The 21148-nt window shown below is 34.2% G+C and overlaps 2 protein-coding genes across 3 annotated transcripts in view; one reads left to right on the forward strand and one right to left on the reverse strand.

Moving 5' to 3' along the window:
- LOC109709943 (pyridoxal kinase-like) overlaps window positions 1-3237 on the forward strand; it is a gene marked incomplete in the record, with an annotated part of 15094 nt that extends 11857 nt beyond the window's left edge. The window contains 3 exon segments of the mRNA XM_020232328.1: window positions 1885-1941; window positions 2794-2838; window positions 2953-3237. Coding sequence (XP_020087917.1) covers window positions 1885-1941; window positions 2794-2838; window positions 2953-3063 — 213 coding nt within the window.
- Window positions 12816-19211, reverse strand: LOC109710058 (multicopper oxidase LPR1-like). 2 transcript variants are annotated; one of them, XM_020232475.1, is made up of 5 exons: window positions 19178-19211; window positions 17466-17712; window positions 15569-15918; window positions 14009-15113; window positions 12816-13060 (listed from the first exon to the last, which is right to left on the reverse strand). In XM_020232475.1, the coding sequence occupies exons 2-5, from the start codon at window positions 17691-17693 to the stop codon at window positions 13007-13009; spliced, it is 1737 nt and encodes a 578-aa protein (XP_020088064.1). In that variant the 5' UTR covers window positions 17694-17712; window positions 19178-19211; the 3' UTR covers window positions 12816-13006. The 2 variants fall into 2 exon arrangements, with proteins under 2 accessions (XP_020088064.1, XP_020088063.1); XM_020232474.1 differs by lacking the exon at window positions 19178-19211 and adding an exon at window positions 19105-19170.

A 21148-nucleotide genomic window follows, 5' to 3' on the forward strand; every position in this document is an offset into this window, starting at 1 on the left:
TATAGAGAGAGAGAGAGAGAGAGAGAGAGAGAGAGAGAGTAGGGCTAGAATACTTGTAAAAGTATCATAGGGGTGATACTTGTGTGTTGTTAGCCCTTGGATGGAGAGATGTGATGTTGAGATGATGGTGGTAGGTGGTGGGAGGTGGAATAGTGTTTAATCCAAGGGCTATTAATAATTAAAAAGTAGATCCAATGGCTTAAAACCTAATAGCACCATGATGGTGATACTTGTAGAAGTATCATAGCTCAACTCTATATATATATATGTATGATCAAAGAGGGAGAGAGGGGCCCACTACCCTTCTCTCCCTCAAGCGGGGTCCACTACCCCCCCTCCCTCACACGGTCCACCATGAGGTGCCCGCCCCGTGGACCGCGTGCAGGAACGCCGGTGAGCCCCGCCAGCTCCCCTCACGCAGGGTCAACGATGGGACCCGCCGATTGCGGAGAGGGCAGCGTTAGTGTTCCCCTTTCATGTTTATAAATGACTAGTTATACCGGGAATAGGTACAACTATGGATTTTTGTAAGAACAAGGGTATTTTTTATTTGGATGAAATTGTGAGTATAAGCTGGAACTAGAAAAATTGTGTTTGGATGGTTATTGGGAATAAGAGAAATAGTTGATGGTTATAAATAGAAAATAATGATATTACCTCTATAATTGAATTTAAATTTTTAAATTTTAAACTTATAATTTTAAATTGAAAATTTTAACTTTTAAATTTTAAAATTTGAAATTAAAATTTAAAATTTAAATATTCAAATTTATAAATTTCAAATTTTAAATTTTAAATTTAAGACCAAATTTAAATTTGAAATATATAAAATATCAAATTTAAAATTTAAAAATTTATAATAATAATTTTAAATTTTAAACTTTAAAATTTACAATTTCTAATTTACAATTTTAATTTTAAAATTACAAAATTTAAATTCTAAATTTTAAAACAAAACTCTCTCTCTCTCTCTCTCTCTCTCTCTCTCTCTCTCTCCAGTGGGTGGGAACATCCCACCCCTTACTGGGTTATACCAGGTATAACCCTGTAAGGAGTGGGAACAATAGTTCCCACCATATCAAATTCTTGTTTGGGTATAAAGGGGGATAACCTCCTTATCCCCCCCTTTATACCCGATCCAAATGGGGTGTTAGGGTTTTGAGGCCTGTAAATAGATGGCCGATCTCATTGTATTGGTACCTTTTAATTAATTAATAGTTAATTTTGTTGAGCATTATAGCTTGGATTAGGGAGGTAAGGTATATCATCGGAGGCATCATAATCCCTCAAAAAATCACTACAAACATTTGGTAGGGAGGTAAGGTATATCATCGGAGGCATCATAATCCCTTGAAGAATCACCACAAACGTTAGGTATCAACCAACATTAGGACTAAGAGATAGAGGTGGATGATTTCTAGATGAAACAAATGAGGGAACGAATTGGTTAATATACTACAGAATTTGTTTATATCCAGTAAGGATACTTAGCTAATGATCAAAAATAGGGGATTAATTAAGGAATCAATATTATTCAAAATATGAAAATCTTCAGTGTTCTTTACAAAGGAAAACTCTCTACAAGAAAACTCTTAACAAAAATAATGGGCTTTCATAGATTTTTTTTTTTTAAAAAAAATTGGTTCAATCATGCTAAGAAAATGATTATAGATACTGGTGCACAATATCTAAAAATACCTCATAGCATGTTATATACTATAAGAAAAAAAATCTCACCTCCCTAGTTGTGGTGTCTTTTTTTTTGGTTTAATTTGAACAGTGATAGTGCTCTCACTATTCTCTTAAATACAGTATTATCAGATATTTTTGCTGTAGTACTTGTAGTCTATGTTGATGTTCTCAATTAATTTGCATGATTTGCAGGGTCATCCTCCAGAACAATTTAAGATTGTGATACCTAAGATACCTGCATATTTCACGGTATGCACTTTACAGTGTAATTTAGTTTCGTATTTTTGTATTATGAATGTTACTCTTCTTATTTACCTTTTCTTTGTTTTGTTCTTTTCCCTTCGACCACATCTACAGTAATCTTAGTTTAACATGCTACTAAAATAGATATCCCTTGGATTGTTTTTCATGTGTTAGATGTTTAAGCCATGTTGTCGCACTAATATTGTCATCTCTATGTTTACGGGGTAGTTCTGAAGATGACTTAAAGAGCCTTCAAACTTGGTGATTTTTTATCACTCCAAGTTAGTCTACTTTAGCCAAAATCAAACAAGAAATGTTGTGCCCTGGTTGGCACAGTACATGCTTTGAGGTTTGTCATGCTGACCCTTGACATGAAATAGCATGCTGATGGCCTTATTCATCGGCATGATGTAGCATGCTCGGCACAGCTCAACACTTTAAATCCATGATGTGGCTCTTTCAAACGATTGATTGAAGGACAGAGCAAAACTTGAAACGGTGAAGGCTACTTTGGGTCGGATGAAAGACTAGTATAGTAGTCTCAATCTAGATGGGGGACTCATCAAATCATCATTTTTTGATTAATAGTCTAAATTTGATACCATTAATCTTTCTCAACCTTACTCATATATATGATTTTCTATTGTTTCAACACGTTAGATCATTTCATCCTCATACATGGAAACTCTATCCATTGTGAAACTTATTTCAAATAAATGCAAATTTGCAACTTGTACCATTACCTCACCTTACTTACCTCAGTCCCTTTCTTTCCAGATAAACTAATTAATTTAATTCTTTCCTACTTTATAAGTTGGCTACCTAGCCTTATTTGTTGCTTTGGGGTGTAACTTGCAGGGGACCGGAGATCTGATGACTGCACTTTTGCTAGGATGGAGCAATGTATGTTTACCGTGTACCTTTTGCTAGATATCTGCATGAATTTGACTACTAATCTCACAGTATCATTAAACTCTGGATTTTATGTTGCTTTTTTTTTTTAAATTTTTTTATCAGAAATATCCTGATAATCTTGAGAGAGCATCAGAAATAGCTGTATCCAGTTTACAGGTAATCTGTCTCTCATATTCTACTATAGCATTCCCCTTTTGCTTTTACATTTCCTGATCTACTGAGCACCGACTTGCTTTAAAGTTTTCTCTATTTGAGCCTTCTTGGTTTGCCTAGTTTGTTTGTGCAATCATGTTTGCAACAAGAGTACCAAGCTTTTATCCACATGTAGAGTTAGGAATATTGGGTTTGATCAATATTTGCCAAGTATTTTTGCAGCTAGAGGATCCTTCTCTGATTCACATGCCATAGAGTTATATTTACACTGTAGATCACTTCAGTGAATCCTTCTCATAGAAACTGAATAGCTCAAACACGAGTTGAGATGGTGTGCTTTTAGAAGCACGGAGACTTCTGTACTTGCAAGTTTTTCAATGAGAGACTTCTGAATCGACAATCGGTTTTGGTAGACTCTAGACTATTTAGAGTCTCAAGAAATTTTTACACTTTTTCAATATCAATTACCTAGTGACTTGAAGGGCTAAAAAATCGATGATTTTAATGGTTGATATGAGCTGTTTGCAAGTTTAACGGTATAAAACATCCAAATTAGGTGAAATTTTAATTAAAATTTTTTTATTAGTAATCTAGTATCTCTAATTTGAAATTTTAGTGTTCTATAATCATTTTTTATGAAATTTTTATTTTTCAACCGTTCAGTTTGAAGCCATTCAATCACTATGTAAATAATATAAAAAATTCAAGAAATTTGTTTTCTAAATAGTGTAGATAATCAAGATTAAGTTTAATGGTTCTGACCGTCGATTCAGAAGTCCTTTCATCAAAAGTAACTTGAAAGCATGGAGGCCTCTGTGCTTCTAAAAATGCTCCAGCTCAAAGTCATTCTAACACTGGTTTAAATCATAAAAAAGACTCCAACTTTCCCTATAAAGTTCTATGACTTCAATGAAAATTGTTTGGCTTTAAGCGGGCTGTGAAATCTGTTGTTAAACATCAACTAGACCAAAAAATTAACTTAAAATTCATAACTCATCTACAACTCCTTCAAGAAACCAAATAGTTAATCCCTTTGAATAAGTCTCCATGTGCATCCCTTACATTCCAAACAATGATTCAACAAGTTCAGTCCTTCCTACTTCATCGATCTCTGTGATCTGTGAATGAAATTCGCCCGCGGGTGCACTGTACAATCTTCCAGCAATTGAGCAATATAGGATGATGAATTTGGTCTACGAGCGTCTCTGTTCTTTCTTGTCTTAGCTTGTTCTTTTTATATTTTGGTTGAATTTATATGCATAATCTGCATTTTTCTCTGCTCAACTGGCTATATTGCTAAACCCGGAACATCCTNATAAAACATAATAACTAAGTACAACTTTTACAGGCAAAACACCAAATTTTGATCCTAAATTAAATTTTTTTGAAATGTCCTCAAAATTGGCAAAACTTATATATGGTGTCGCAGTTGTCAATAGAGTTAAAGAGTCAAAAAAATTTAATTTAGGATCAAAATTTGGTGTTTTGCCTGTAAAAGTTGTACTTAGTTATTATGTTTTATATGCTTATTGAAGTAGCTGTTATTTTATACCAATTACTATAGTTGATCAAAGCACATGGAATTATGATTCAGTACCAGCAACAGTTAATATTTCTTATAATAATAATAATAATAAAAAATATATATTTGTTAATAGAAGTTGGACTGGAATATCATTAATAGTTTTTACCGTCTTTTGCTATCGAGTTTTTAATCTTTGGATGAAAGATTATAGGGTTAGGATGATAGTAGGGTTAGGATGAAAAACCCTATTAATATTATTAATAGGATTTGTCTGAAAAAGCCCTGGAAGGGTTTAGTGGTGATTCCCCTAGAGTTGAGTGGATGGTTGGTTAAATAGTATGATCCAAAGGGTAAAATTGATTCAAGTGTAGATTTAACGGCTAAAAAATCGATAGCAAAAGAGTCTAAATACTGTTAATAGCATTTCAGCTCAACTTTTGTTAATAGATCGTAAACTATTGCACCGAATCATTTTTTAATTTAAGAATAGTTTATGTTTTTGGAAACTTATTTGGCTCACATTTTGTGAAGCTAAAAGGTTATCACTCTTGTTTTCTGATGTATTCTTGTTTGCAAAGAACATTTGATGCCATGTGGTTCTACACTTCTACTACACCTTCAATCAGTGCCTTCCAAAACATTGAGAATTTTTGCCTTTGCGGACTTCGCCCTAGTTTGGAATTGCTGTCTAAAAGCATCTGCTTTCATACTTTGAAAGGCTCAAAATGTTTGGAAGCGCTTTTTAACTCTTTTATTTTTTTATTTTTTTTATTTTTTTTATTTTTTTTATTTTTATGTTTTGGACCATACAAAGTATGAAGCAGTGTTTTTAAACATTACAGTCCCAAATTAGGTCTTGTAGATGTGAGAGTATAGATTTAGGCATGTTTTAAATGCTAGGGATATATTGAGATGATAACATAGCTTGTTGGATGTGAGAGTTGAACCTAGGAGAGAAATTTAGGAAAAATTAATCTGTGGGTCATTTCAGATATTGAACCCTAAAATTCTAACTAATCCAATCACTTGGACACCCTTTGGTGAGAATAGATAAAATATAGAATATATGATATACCTATTGAAGCTTATTTAGTTCAAAGAGTTCGAGTCATAAGGTTTGGGCTTAACAATACGCATCGACTCTTTTCTTTTTACATGTGGGACTAACTTTGACGTGCAAACATTCCTAAAAGGAGAGAGAGAGAGAGAGAGAGAGAGAGAGAGAGAGAGAGAGAGAGAGAGAGATTCAATACTATTTGATGAGAATGGATATAGTGTTGTATATGACACATCCGTTGAGAGAGAGAGAGAATCAACACTATCTGATGAGAATGGATATAATATCAAATATGACGCATCTGTCAAAATTCATTTGATATAAAAGTTTAAGTTATAAGGTTTCGGCCTGATAGTATGTATCGACTATTATCATTTTCTTTTCGTTTTACAGTAGGACTATCTTTTACACATGAACATACCGAGTAAGAGAAAGAACGAGAGAGAAAAGAGAGACTTGTCATGGTGCTACCATGACCGCGAGGTGGGAAGCGTAGGAGTAGGAGAAAATGGAGGTACCAGAGGAGACAATAGAGGATCCATGGCAAGAGAAGCAATGGCGGCGACGCGCTTGGTAAAGAAGAAGGCTATTCGGGTTTTGGGCTCGCGCTCCCTCACTGTAGCCTCACTCAATCCGCCTCCGAAGCCGCAGCGGTGCGATCAATGGGAAAGGGTCGGTTCGGGTGCCGGGTTCGCACCTCCTCACTATGACGACGGGACCCGGATCCGCATTTAGCTTCGGATGCGGGTTGAACTATGTGTGGGCCGGCCCAAGTGAGGGATCCAGCGTGAGACAGAATTGAACCCACTATGGCTCATGTAGTTTAAATACAATTACATTCATATCCCTGTCCATTGTAACTCTTACAATCTGGTCCTCGTAATTAGTAGAGTATAAATAGCAAGCTAACAATGTAATGAATCAAGCAGAAAATTGAATAAAATTCCTTTTTCCCCAATTATCTCTCTTCTCTTCTTCTCCTCTCGATCCCTCTTCTTCTCCTCTACTCGAACTCCTCTCTCCTCTTCTCTCAAGCTCCTCTCTATCCCTGGTTCGTACTCATCTCATCCCCGTCAAGCTGATGACCAATTGAATTGGAAGGTGGAGCCATTTCCCATCATCTCCAATTCTACTCATCCTCAGCATCAACCAGCTTCACAGGAGAGCAATTGGATCAGGTATCCAATTTACATCATCTCCCATAGCCATCCAAACTGATACGGTGGTTGCTATAGGATCAGTTTATTACAAGACTCAACACAATCCGATGAGAATGAATATAATATTAAATATGACACATGAAGTTTAAGCCATAAGAATTAATTTGGTTTGATAATATATATCGACCATTATCATTTTACATGTGGGACTTACTTTTACACATCAACAAACTAAGAGAGAGAGAGAGAGAGAGAGAGAGAGAGAGAGAAGGGTTTCATGCAAGAAACTAGATACTTGACATGCAAGTATCTCTCCATATTCTATTATAACCATATGGATTTCACTTCACAAACCAAAATTTAATTTGTCATTGGTGATTCAAAACCCTTATCACTTAGTGCACTATCAAATGCTAAATGAATCTTTTTTCTCCTTATTTTGAACCAATCTTCACAGAATAAACTAATGACCAAGTAAGAAGAGGCTACTATATATGAAGTAATGCTTTAGAATGATAGCATTTGCCATAAACCTTTGTACCCCAATCAATTGTTCATAGAGTTAATTGCTTGAAGCTTTGAGAACACATTAACTCTTTTTTAATTCACAAGCTTCATGGGCCTCATCATCGCATTGTCTTCATGATCCAAAATCTGCATTGCAATTATGGAAATAATAATTGAAAAAAAAACAAAAGTTAGCTAAACCTTGGAATGTGTATTTGAAATGAAAAAAATTACACTATTATACCAATACCAATGAAAGAAAATTAACAATAGAAGAGCCAAATGCTTGAATCTATGGTTTAGATTTTGATTTAATATCATTTTTATGACTATGAGTATTTACAGTGGTTACAGTAATCAGGGTGATGATATTAATAGCTATGAAAGTGACTAGATTTATTGAATGTGATTAGCGCATGGTAAATTTAGATCTAATAATATTGTTGATCCTTTGGTAAGATTGGACAAGATTTGCTCAAACTTACCTAATCTGAGACGGAGCCATAGTGAGGCACACAGTGGCCACGGCCTTTCTCAACTTTTAAAAATTACATATAAGTCCTTTATAGTAAAAATTAAAATATTATAAATTTAAGTTTTAGGAGGGCCAAATTGATTTGTTTTTTAATAAAATTTGTGTTCCAATATTTTTCCGAACCCCTTGGATCTTTTCCTTTAGCTCTTATAGTCTTGCTCCTTCTTGAGTGTATTGTCGGTGCTATTCTTAGTAATAGATAGCCGGTAAACATGACAAACTTCTTTTTCTTACAATCTGAGGTCGAATCTTTTTTTTTTCTGCCAAATCTAAATATAGGCTAAATTACAAAAAGCCTTTCTTGCGTCTAATCCCATCTTAATGACACTCCTACATTAAAAGTTAGTGTTAATTACCTCCCTGCATTTAATTTGTCTTTGTTTCAAAATAAGTTCAAAAATTTAGATTAATTGTTGAATTCAGCTTTAAAACTTTATAGAAATAAATTAGTAGATAAGTTAGTTATAATTATGTAGTAGAATCATAAAAAATTGAATAAATTATTTTAAGATATTATTAACTTTGATAGTATTAGCAAAATAAGAGATTGTTTTTATCTAATTTTTTACCTGAGTTACAAGTTAAACAATGTAATATATCAGCTGGTTTTTAGTAAAACTTTACAACCTAATTTGCCGATTATTTTAAATTTTCAAATCTATTGAAAATAGCTATAAAGTACCGAAAAATAATTAATGCAAAAAATAAATGAATTTTGATCTATACTTACATTTTATACATAAACCATTATTATATTTTAAGTGGGTAGGGACCACTACATCCTATTTACATTCTTGTAGTTCAATCAAATATCTTTTCTATCATAAAAATTATTTGGGATAATTGCCTATATAACTTTTAAAACTTTGAAAATATTTTATTTATTCTTTTTTTTTTCTTTCCAATTTTCCTCTCATATGTTCATCCGTTATTCTAAAATATCCCTACAGTTACCATCCGTTAAGTTAACTTAGATTAAACATGAGTTAAATATCTACTAGAGTTAAAAAAATCAAAATAACTCTTTATCCTTAACTTAAGGGCAANATTTATTCTTTTTTTTTTCTTTCCAATTTTCCTCTCATATGTTCATCCGTTATTCTAAAATATCCCTACAGTTACCATCCGTTAAGTTAACTTAGATTAAACATGAGTTAAATATCTACTAGAGTTAAAAAAATCAAAATAACTCTTTATCCTTAACTTAAGGGCAAATAAGAAATGTCGGTGATAGTAGAAGGGTATATTTGAAAAGAACAAATAAGAAAAGTCGGTGATAGTAGAAGGTGTCGAATCGTTGGCGCTAACCATTAATCTCAAAAGTTCGAGTGTTAAAAATATTTAAACACCGTTCTCTAATAGCTTAAGCTTTTAGAGTACAACGATTGTTTCACATGGTATCAGAGAAGAAGGTCCTGAGTTCGAGTCACGCCAGGCTCCTAGCATATTAATTTCCTCCCATTTAATTCAAGCCCATGTCATGGGCCGATTAAAAAGTTTCGAGCCCAGACGTGAGGGGGAGTGTTAAAAATGTTTAAACACCGTTCTCTAACAGCTTAAGCTTTTAGAGTACAACGGTTGTTTCACATCGAGCTATTAGAAATATACAACTAATTCACTTAAAATGTACAGATACAACGCCCATGGGTCTCAATTGTGACTCGGCCTAACCAGCCTCACGCTACTTCGAACATAATTCGGCCTAACCAGCCTCACGCCACTTCGAACATGATTCGGCCCACCCAGTCTCACGCCATTCTGAATATGACTCGGCCCAACATGACCTCTCGCTACAGGGTAGAATGCTGGTCCATTTAAGCCAACCGAAATGAGGGGAGAAATGATATATATCCTGATCGGGAGTCGAACTTGTGACCTTTCCTTCACGTGTGGGGGTATCAAAGTGATATGTGATGCTCGATCTTACATACATATGACTATACAAGGGATTGTTTGGTTGTTTATAATTACAGCTGTATTGTAATTGTAATTATATATAGTTTTGAATTTGGTCTTTATTTTAATGCATTTAAATTCAATTGCAAGAGAAGGCTTAAGTGTAGTAGCTAGAACTACGCCTAATTTGGCCCTTGTTCCAATTGCAGCACTTAGAGAGAGTAATTTTAAACAAAAGGTAAACTTTTCCCTCCAACAACTTTTGTAATAATTTTTTTTTCCTTTTTATATATTAGACAATATCACCGTCCCACATATTAAATAATAAAAATTCGTAAATACACTTTTCAACCGTGTATAATCTAGCAAAGTATTTATAGTTACAGTACTTTATATATATATATATATATATATATAGAGAGAGAGAGAGAGAGAGAGAGAGAGAGAGAGAGAGAGAGAGAGGAGCTTCTTTTATAAGCATGGAAGTATTTGTGCTTATGACTTTTAACAGTCGGATCGTCTCACGATCTGTACAGTACTATTAACGATATGTCCTATTAAGTTATCTTTACTAGTGCCGTACGAATCTTGAAGTGATCCAACGATTAAAAAATCACAAACACATTGAGCTTCTATACTTTTAAAGGCACAAGAACTCAAAGCTCTCTCTCTCTCTCTCTCTCTCTCTCTAAGAGAGTGAGAGAGAGAGAGTTGAATTACTGTACTTTTAAAATCACACAAGTATTTGTGCTTGTAAATTTTTAAGATGTTGCATCACCTTAAAATACGTACAACACTGTTAATAATGTATTCTAACTTTAATATTTCTGTAACGGCTTTATCTCAGAAAAAAAAAAGAATGGACCGAAAATGATTCACTCCGAATTAAGATCGCAAAAAAGGAAGAAACCCCGAGAAAAAAATCGTCTTATGAAAATTAAAAAAATTGTGGCAGAATGTACTATTTAATTTTTCACATCCATAACATAACATTCATGCATTGACCAATTGTAAAAAAAAAAAAAAAATTATGAATATATATTAATAGGGCAAATTGCACTACTAGTCCCTGATTTTTAAGTAACGTTTCATTTTGATCCTTAAACTTTTGATTCTAACATTCAAGGCTCTTAAGCTTTCAATAAGGTTTCAATTTAGTCCCTAAACTTTCAACAATATTTTATTTTATGCCTTATTTTGCAGTGAAAATTATTGCGTGCGCCTTGTTCATCTGTACATTCATACGTCAAGAGCACATTATTTTTTTTTTGAACCTCACTTGCAATTCAACGATGATCTAATTTTTGCGTACTAGCGTTGAAAATTGTATGAGATGGAAAAAGAGTGATGTAAAGATGCATTGAAATATAAACAAGGGCTAAAGTGAAATCTTTAAGAGTTTAGGGACTAGTAACATTGAAATTTTGAGTACCAATGGGATTAGTGGTGCAATTTACTCATTTTTATTGACCATTAATTTTAGTTAATGCATCTACTTTGTCTTTTATAAGTACTCTTTAGGATTATCATAATTTTTTTTTTTTTTTGGGTTACATACTTATATATGCCTACAAAATTATAGTAAATAACTTTGGCCCTTTATGATTATGTGAGATTACAAATATAGATGGTTACATCGAAATTTTCTTTGTATTCAATAGTTAATGTTATTAGATAAAGAATATAAGATTCATTCAACAAATAACGAATATCGAAAAAATATGAAATTTGATTTCTAGATACTTCAAATGGTATAGATCATTTTCAACGGTGCCGATCGTCGATTTGAGGGCTCCATTATCGAAAACAAATGGGTGGCAACAGAGCCCGTTTGCTATCGATAATATTCCAGCTCAACTATATATATATATATATATATAGAATTTGGCTGGAATACTATTAATAGCACCAAGTCATTGGTGCTATTAAGTTTTTAGTCCTTGGATTAAAAAATGTGCAGTTAAGATAATAGTGGTCCTCCGTTAGATTGATTGTGGTTTCCTAGGGTTGAGTCAGTGGTTGGTTGAATAGTATGATCTAACAGTTAGAAATAACGAAAGGGATTGCCCTTGGATGAAAAAATGTGCTGTTAGGACGATGGTGGTCCCTAATGAGGTTGATAGTTGTTTTCTAGGATTAAGTGGTGGTTGGTTGAATAGTATGATCTTACGATTAGAAATGATGAAAGGGATAAATCTAATAGTAAAAAATTCGGTAGTACCAAGCATTTGGTGCTAGATCAATAGTATCCCAGTTGGACTCATATATATATATAGCAGGACTATTGTATATGAGTATAGATTTTTTTGTACTCATAAATTTTTAGCTGTTGAATGAAGGGATGTGCAATTAGGATGATAATGATTTTCTATTAGAATGATAGTAGTCCTCTACGATAAGTGGTTGGTTTGTTAAATAGTATGATCTAACGACCGAAAATGGTCAAAGAGTAGATCTAACAGTCGAAAATGGTCAAAGAATATTATAGCCGGACACTATATATATATAACAGTCGAAAATGGTCAAAGAGTAGATCTAACAGTCGAAAATGATCAAAGAATATTATAGCCGGACACTATATATATATATATATATATATATATATATGTAAGGCTACAAACCTTATGGTATCGTTTAGTTCGAGAATAAGCAAAAAGTGGATATTCCGGGGATAGGTGTAAATTGAGGTATAAGCGGGGATTAGATCAATTTTGCGTTTGGATGAAAATTNTACAAAATATGATGATATGACATTAAAATTTTAGATCAAAGTTATTGATCTTGTTTTATATGGTATAAAGAATTTTATATCAAAATTTCATGTGATTTGAATATTTCTACACCGTTAAACTTGCAACCGGCTCACCACGGCCGTTAAAATTATTGATTTTGAGCCCCTTCGATCACTAGGCAAATGCTATCGAAAAATCGCAAAATTTATTTTCTAGGTACTTCAAATACTCTAGATCAACTCTAACGGAGCCGATTGTCGATTCGAAAGTCCGAACATCGAAAACGACTTGGAAGCACGGAGACCTCCGTGCTTCCATAAGCATACCAGCACAACTCTATATATATATATAGAGAGAGAGAGAGAGAGAGATTCTTTAGTTGCAAAAGCAATTTCTTAGTTATATAAACAAAGTACTACATTTTCTTTCGAGCAAACAAACCTTGAATAATTAACATAAAGCAAACACTTTTTGTTAATTTTCTCACACTTAGTATAGTTACTATAAAAAATCATTAATTAGAGGGATATAAATATAGGACATCAAACTTAGTATAAAGTGTGTATGTAGTTTCTTTTCAATGGTCTCTGATCAATTAATCAGCTTCAGGGGCCTGATCATCTCATTGTCTTCATGGTCCAGGATCTGTTGCACAAATATTAAAGCATCATTAAAGTTAATTTACTAATAATTTAAAATTGGAGCTCTACTTTTTGAAATTCAAAAACTCAATTTTTTTTTGAAAAATACAAATACCTAGATGATTCCAAACACATTCAGTTATGAAATAAAAAAAAGTAATAATATAAAGATGTTTCATATATCAGCTTTATACACATGACAGTAATTAGATAGTGGTTATATTTAATTTTCAAAATTTGCAAATGATACGTGAGCTCGAGGCCCACTTTGCTAAACAAAGCAAATAATTTTTAAGCATAGATAAAAACTGACTTATCAATTATATTTTGAGATATATTTTTAAGTACCTTTAACTAAACTAAGGCTTCTTTGGCCCTGTATAACTATACAGTATTGCACTGATGTTCTTGCAAAGTGTTATTTTAGTAATGCTTTTAGAAGAAGCATCTTTTGTTTCTCTTAGTAGTAAAATACACTGCTCCAAATTAAAACTTCTTTTGTTTTTTGAGCCTAAGTATTTTGAAGTCTAGTTTTATCAAAAGCAAAAAAATTTTTGATTTTTTCTCTATACCAAACACTTTGGTAAAGATAACTATTACTAAAACCTGAAGCAAAAGTGGTGCCGAACGAGTACTAATTAAGGTTTTGTTTGGAATTTTTTTCTATATCAAACACTTTAGTATAGACGTCTATTACAAAAAGCTGAAGATTGCGTTACGTGCGGTAAAAAAGTACGATGGAAAAATATTATGTTTGTTTCCGTATATAATATTGTGTTCCGTTTATCACGATGAGTTGGTTATGTTATATTTTCTGCGATCTCATCAGAGAACACAGAAACATATCTCTATATGTTTTTATCCCAACTCTACTTCATCTAATAGCATCAGATAGGCCTCAATACCAAACTAAGCCTAAGCCAAACAAGAATAAGAAAGGAAAAGCTCTCACATGGCAATGGTAGACGTATCCGGGCTCTGCCGTCGCATCGAATGGGTACGTCGCGTTGGTGTCGACGAGCTTGAACTTGACCACCACCGTCGTCATGTACCCAGGCTCGATCTTCACCACGTTCTTCCATGTCTTCTCGTGTTCCGGCACCGCCAACAGTCGCCCGATGGCTTGCCCCGTGATGTTGCACTTGACGGCATCGCCGTGCACCGTCATGCAATTCAAGAACGCGGTCGCGTTCGCCAACTGCTGCACCCTCGCCGCCTGGAAGTTCGCCAGATGAAGGTGCAGGGGGTGGTTGTCCTGCGTCAAGTTGATCACTTCCCACACTTCTGTGTTCCCAGGTCGCGGCGTCTCCGTCGCCGGGTCCAACAATGGTTTCCCGTTGATATACAAATGTGTCGGTTTCTCGGTCGCGCTGTCGTACTCGTAGAACGTGATATAACGCTTGACGGTCGCCTCCCGCTCGTCGGCCCTCGGATACCTCACCAGCCTCTTCGGAATCCTCGAATTGTCCGGCGCGCTTTCTCTCCCTATCACAAATTTCATCACCTTACCGTTTAATCGGTTTGTCGCGGTCCCGTTCGGGAACGGATACGGTGCTGAATTTATCAGCTCGGCCTCGGACGTAGTGGATTTCGTAAAGTCGATTACGACATCGAAAATCTCCGCGGGCGCAAGGAGAACAGTGGATGTCATCACAGGTTTGTTCAGGTAGGCCGTGTCGGAGCCGACGACGCAGAACGGAAGGTGGTTGGAGAGGGAGAGGTTGAAGTAGCGGGCGTTGCTGGAGTTGATGATGCGAAAGCGGTAGCGACGGCAACGAACGGTGAGGAAGGGCCAGGCTTTGCCGTTGACGGTAACGGCCTCGCCGAAGTACTCGGGCTGCCACTCGGGGTGGATGGACGGGTTGTCGCCGGTTGCGTTCATGTAGAGTGAGCCGTCGGCGTAGAAGCTGCGGTCCGCGATGATGAGGTGACGGTCGAATTCGTCGCCGGCGGGGAGGCCGAAGGAGGCCTCGACGGAAGGGCTCCGCAGGACGTAAGCGCCGAGAAGGCCGGCGAGGAGGTTGGCGCGAGTAAGGCCGAGTGCATGGTCATGGTACCTGCCGATCAAAAGTCCGCAAAGCACTGCTATTAAGAGTATTGAATAGCAGATAAATTTCTATAAAACTCAAGCAATCAGATTTATCCCTTCGAAAATTTTCTAGTTTGTAAGTACATCCCTTCGAAAATGTTCCTTCCGTTTGATTTACCGTTAGTTTTCTTAACGGTGGGTGCATAAAATAATTATTTTGTCTTTACGGATTTGTCCCTACAAAAAGTTATCTTTGTCGCGGTCAAGGACCTCGCCATCGACATTGTCGCTGCCGTAGGTCTCGCCACCGCCATGTATAAAAAAGAGAGAATAATTTTTGGGGCGTTGTAACGGAAGAATAGATTTACAAGCGGGAGGACTTTTGAAGGAATAAATCTGGTAACTTAAGTTTTGTAAGGTAGAAATATATTTGCTATTTAGAAAAATATAAGTTTTTAGCGAAAAATAGTTATTTCATAGTACCAGAGATTGCCGGGATTCTGTACGTTGGGATAGGTATAGGTGTATTGGGTCCATTTAGGGCCGGTGTCACGGAAATCGGCTGTGAACCAGGCGGAGGGATTGCCGTCGGACTGCGGAGGATGGACGCCTCCGTGAAGGTGGACGACGGTGGGGACGCCGCCGTGCGGCGGGACTGCGACGGTGATCGTGGGGTCCCACGGGAGGATGTGCCTTGCCGGAAGGTAATTCTGCCACGTCACGCGGAGGGGGACGCCCTGCAGGGCCTCGATTGTCGGGCCCGGAAAGGTCGCCGTGTCGGCACCGACTCCGAACACGAAGACTGTCGTCGCCGGAAAGTCGCGGTGAAATTGCTATACTCAGGTGAAATTGTAGAACTACTTTAGATTCGCTTACTCACAATTTTTTTTTATATAAGTTTATTGCATGCAGGTCCTTGTAAATATAGTAAATTATAAATATATTCCTACAAAGTCCAACTTTTATATATTGTTTTTGTAAAAGCTTTAATGTTTTCAAATATGTCCCTACCATTAAAATCCATTAAAAAAATTTAGATAATCATAGGTTAAATACTTTACCCTGGTTAGTTTTTGACATTTTTACCTCTCTTATATTACACTGTTGTGGCTTTTGGAGATACATATTTATGATGGCAAAATTGAAAATATAAACAGTTCTCTAACGGTAACAAACCAGAGAGACATATTTGAAAATATTAGAACTTTTGTAGGAACAACATATAAAAGTTGAACTTTGTAGGGATATTTTTGCAATTCACTATATTTGCAGGAACTTGTATGCATTTAATCCTTTTTTTCTATTATCTATTTTTGAATGAGGGGCTTTTGCTTATTTTTCTCAGGCTACTATTCAAAGTTTTCAAATTTATTATGAAATTATCAAAATATATTTCTAAACCCAAAATCTCATTAATAAACTCTAAAAACTATATTTGGTTCTGGTATAAGTAAGAATTGCTTATCCTAGAGATAAATACAAGTTCAGGTATAAATAGGAACTAAACCAATTTCGCGTTTGACAGAAAATGGAAGAAAATTGGATTGTTACTAAAAATAAGGTTCGGATGATTAGATTAGAATATGAGGAATAAGAGTTATAATTTTAAATTAAAAGTATTTTATCTAATTAATTAACATCAAAATATTAATTAAAAATAATTTAATAAATTAATAAATTTATTAGCTATCAATATTGTTTATACAAGATAATAAAATTGTATTAATTAATTAATAAAATATAAAAAAAATAATTTAACTTTTTAATTAATTAGTAAATTATTTTAGTTAAATAACTAGTAAAAAAAATTAATTAGATTAATAAAAGTATTAATGGTTGATCAATATATAAATATTAGTTTATAGGTAAACATATTAAATTATTAGTATTTAATTAGCTAATTAATTATAAGTAATAAATTAATTAATTACTTTATTATTTAAACAACCGATAATAATTTAAATATATTAATTAGATTAATTAATAATTTAATACCATAATTAAAATTAAATTTAACCTTTAATTAACCTTTTTTTTTCACTTAAGAACAAACTTGTTTTAGAAGACTAGTGGAACAGCAGTTCCAAACTTATACTAGGTGATGCCAATTTATTCTAGAGAACTGAAAACTATTGTTCTCGAGTACGAAAATTTGTTTTTGAAAACAAAACAGGGAGGAGCAAAGGCTCATTTCCGCCCTTGTTCCCGAACTAAACACTGCCTAGGAGTACAATTTGTTTGATTATTACATTAAAATAGAAACTAATTAATTAATAAACTAATCTATGAATTAATTATGAAAATAGTGTACTTTTTTATGCGTGTATTCCAAATTATGTGGGATCATGCAATTAAGATTTAAGATTTTAATTAATCTTACCCATTTTTTCTCATACATGCCTATGGTGAGCTTAACCGGTTTCGGCGAACCGCCTTCCATCGAGTACCCGTAGATCTTCGGCATTTGCGGTAGCAGATCAACATACATTTGGAGTGATCCAGCGATCTTCTGAAGTGTTTGTTCGGTCACCGGAGGCGGCGTAGGGCTAAATCCGGTCGCGACGGTAACAAACATGAGCATTAAACTTAGCCCTAATTTAGCTCCCATTTTCACATGCCTTGCATGCCTTGCAAATGAAAAACAAAAGCTAGGTTAGAGGGTGAGCTTATTGAGGTAATTTCATGTTCAAATGTATTGTGACAAAATGAAGTTTGCTTAAAGTGGTGGTTGTGTGTAATGTGTCATTTTATGTTTGTAGTACAAATTACAAGCATTCCAACCAATATGGTCTTAGTTACTCCATATTAAGCAATAATTTCATCTAAACAAGTAAGAGAGTTTTCTAAATTTAGTGATGCTCCAGTTCTATATAGAACCTACATCAAAATATGTAGCTTTAAATGTGCATTTGTCTAAGGAAATAAACTTCATGATTTTAGAAACATTATAAAAAAACAATCAACAAATTTGTAAACATGAGAATCTTAAAAGTTATAATCATGAAAAAGCAAAATTTCCCTAGCACCTATTACAGAACCCTCTAGTTATTGGCTTTATTATAAAAAGTTAACCTTCCCATTTTTAATGGGTTGATAAATAACTAAAAGAGGAGTAGGGCTACTATACTCTTATGAGTATTGGGCCCTTCGTACTCATAAGTTATTTTCGATGATGCAGCTTCCGAATCGATGATCCACTTCGTTAAATATAATCTAGAGCATTTGAAACTTCTAAAAAATAAATTTCATAATTTTTCGAAATCATAATAAAGTCCATCAAACGGGAATAAAATGAATGGTCAAAATCGAACGACGTCCTAAAAATGGATGATCGGATCCTTCAATTTAAGATCGGAGTTATTAATCTTTATCTAGGTAGTGAATAGAATTTTCTATCAAAAATTCAACCTATTCCAATTCTTTTATACTATTAAACTAGCAAGTATTCTATATTGGCCGTTAAAATTGTCAATTTTGTGAGCTTTCAATCGTAAGGTAAATGATGTCGAAAAATTATGAAATTTGATTTCTAGAAGTTTTAAATGTTCTAGATAACGTTTAACGGTATGGATCGTCGATTCGGAAGCTCTATCATCGAAAACAACTTATGAGTACGGGGCAATCGTACTCATAAGAGTATAATAGCCGGACTCTTAAAAGAGTAACAAAGAATAGTAAAATTTTATGTATCCAAGGGGCTAAGTTTTCTTTATAAGTTTCAATATATAACAAGATTACTTAGTAACCTACAAATGCCATACTATTTCGAAAAAGTGAAAAGGAACTATATATAAACACCATAAGAAGTTGAGGTCTTGCTCGAAAGATTCTAATGGAGCTACAAACTAAGGAGCATGTAGACGAATGAATGAATGAATGCTCAAGGATCTTTCCTACAGTGAGACAGTCCAATCAACCATTCATGATACTCTAATATTCGAAACACCGAACATTATAGACTACAGATTAGATCGATATCATCTTTTTGTGGACATGGATAGAGAATTAAATTGTCTCACCGTGGGGAGGATCGTTGTGTAAACTTTTTTTTTCTTTATTTGTATGCATGTGCAAGAGAGAGAGAGAGCAAACCAAGAGCATTGTTGTGAGAAGTGAAATCCTTGAATGATATGTAGGAATAGACAATGCCCCTTTATATATATAGCACTAACAAAGCCACCTAATGGACCCACATATATACATTTACTATCACTAAAGCTTCCTTAACAATGACCAAGTTATATATTAATTACAAGGCAATCAAAATATTCCTAAGAGAAAATCAAAGTTTCAAAGATTTTTAAATTGCGACTTTGAAGCTTCAAAACGATGGCCCCATCGAACAAATCCGTCAAAGATTTCGATATGACAAACTAGGTAGACAAGAGAATTAATTGTGATTTGCTTTACAATTATACCTAACTAAGTTTGGCACAACAGTTATAACTATGATCTATGAAAGAGGCTAAATGTTACGTCTCGTCCTAATAACAATAATAACTCATTGAAATCAAATTATTAGCCTAAAATGATTAAGTTCAGTTATTATTACTAGGGTGCAAGGCCTATTAGGGTATTCTTTCATAGAGATGTAGGAAATATATATATATATATATATATAGGAGAGGGAAATAATGAGAGGAGACTTATTGTGATGCAGGTGAGGACATTCATGTTAGCCAAATTGCTCTTGGTTATTAACTTAAGCATTATTGTCCCTCCAATGGCGCACAACGATTGTGGTAAATGCGTGCATTATAAGTCTTCGAAGTTGTTAATTACCTATGAATAATCTTCTTAATTTCGTATCGTGGAAGGGTGGCCATGAACTGACGTATCGCGATTTTGAGTGAAGTATATGGTAATCCACAGTGTAATATCTTATCGTACATAAAATGTTAAAACACTTACATAGTTCTTAATCTTTTCATCATGTTCATTTTCTCCCAAGAGATTAATTAAGGTGAAAAAAGACCGAAAAAAAAAAAGAAGATACTTATTTGATTAGAGTTCATAGCTTAGGCCTGTTAAAATGTTTCAAGCTTTGTCATGAGAAGATTCAAATATATGTAATTTTAAGACATTAACTTTTAGAAAAAATAAACATTTAAGTACATGGTATCTGAGCTAAAGATTTGATATTAAAATTATTTAATTAAGTTTAATCATACCTAATTCATGTATGATTACATGGAACTTAATTGATTCAAGGTGCACACACATATATACAATTCTCAATACTAAGAAGGATATACATTGCTCTCAAGCAACTAATTATTAATCTTTAATTTTAAGACATTAAGTACTTTAGCTTTTAGAGATTGATTTATGATCAATTGAATGTCTAAATATTTGTTAAAAGTGCATGATTATATAATTCTCAATGTTAATAAGGACACATTTTCTCAATCAATTAACATTAATCTTTCAGAGAGCGCAGTTGTTTCACACTAATGATGTCTTAAGTGTGAATATTTGACTAAAACTAACATTAATGTTAGATTCCTTGTTGACTCAAATGTACTTTTTAAATTTTTATATGATCTTTCAAGTGAATTCAACTTTAATAATTTACTTTTTCGTTAGGTATTGGTTAGGGTTTCGATTAGCTACTAAGTTTTGTTGTAGGCAATCACCCTCAACATGGAGTCACCTTAAAAAACAAGGGTTTGAGGTACTTAACTTGGGTTACATTCTTTTAATTTTATATTTGTTATGAGTCCAAATGTGGTGGCAAGTTGCAATTGAACAAACCATGCACATCACCCAATATGCCTTTTGATTATATTGGAAATTGTATCTTTTAAGACTAATAATCCTATATTGGATAAAAACTTAAATCCTCAATCATAGGTATATTATGCGGAGGGTGTCTTTATATGAGTCCGATTACTCTACTATCGATAGTATCAAGCTCTTGGTGCTATTGAGTTTTCTGCCGTTAGATCTACCCTTTAATCATTTTCAGCCACTAAATTATATTATTCAACCAACCGACCACCCATTCAATCCTAGGAGACCACTATCATCCTTTCATCCAACGGCCGAAAACTCAATAGCACC

The sequence above is a fragment of the Ananas comosus genome, linkage group 5, assembly GCF_001540865.1.
Source record: "Ananas comosus cultivar F153 linkage group 5, ASM154086v1, whole genome shotgun sequence".
NCBI classification, from domain to species: Eukaryota; Viridiplantae; Streptophyta; class Magnoliopsida; order Poales; family Bromeliaceae; genus Ananas; species Ananas comosus.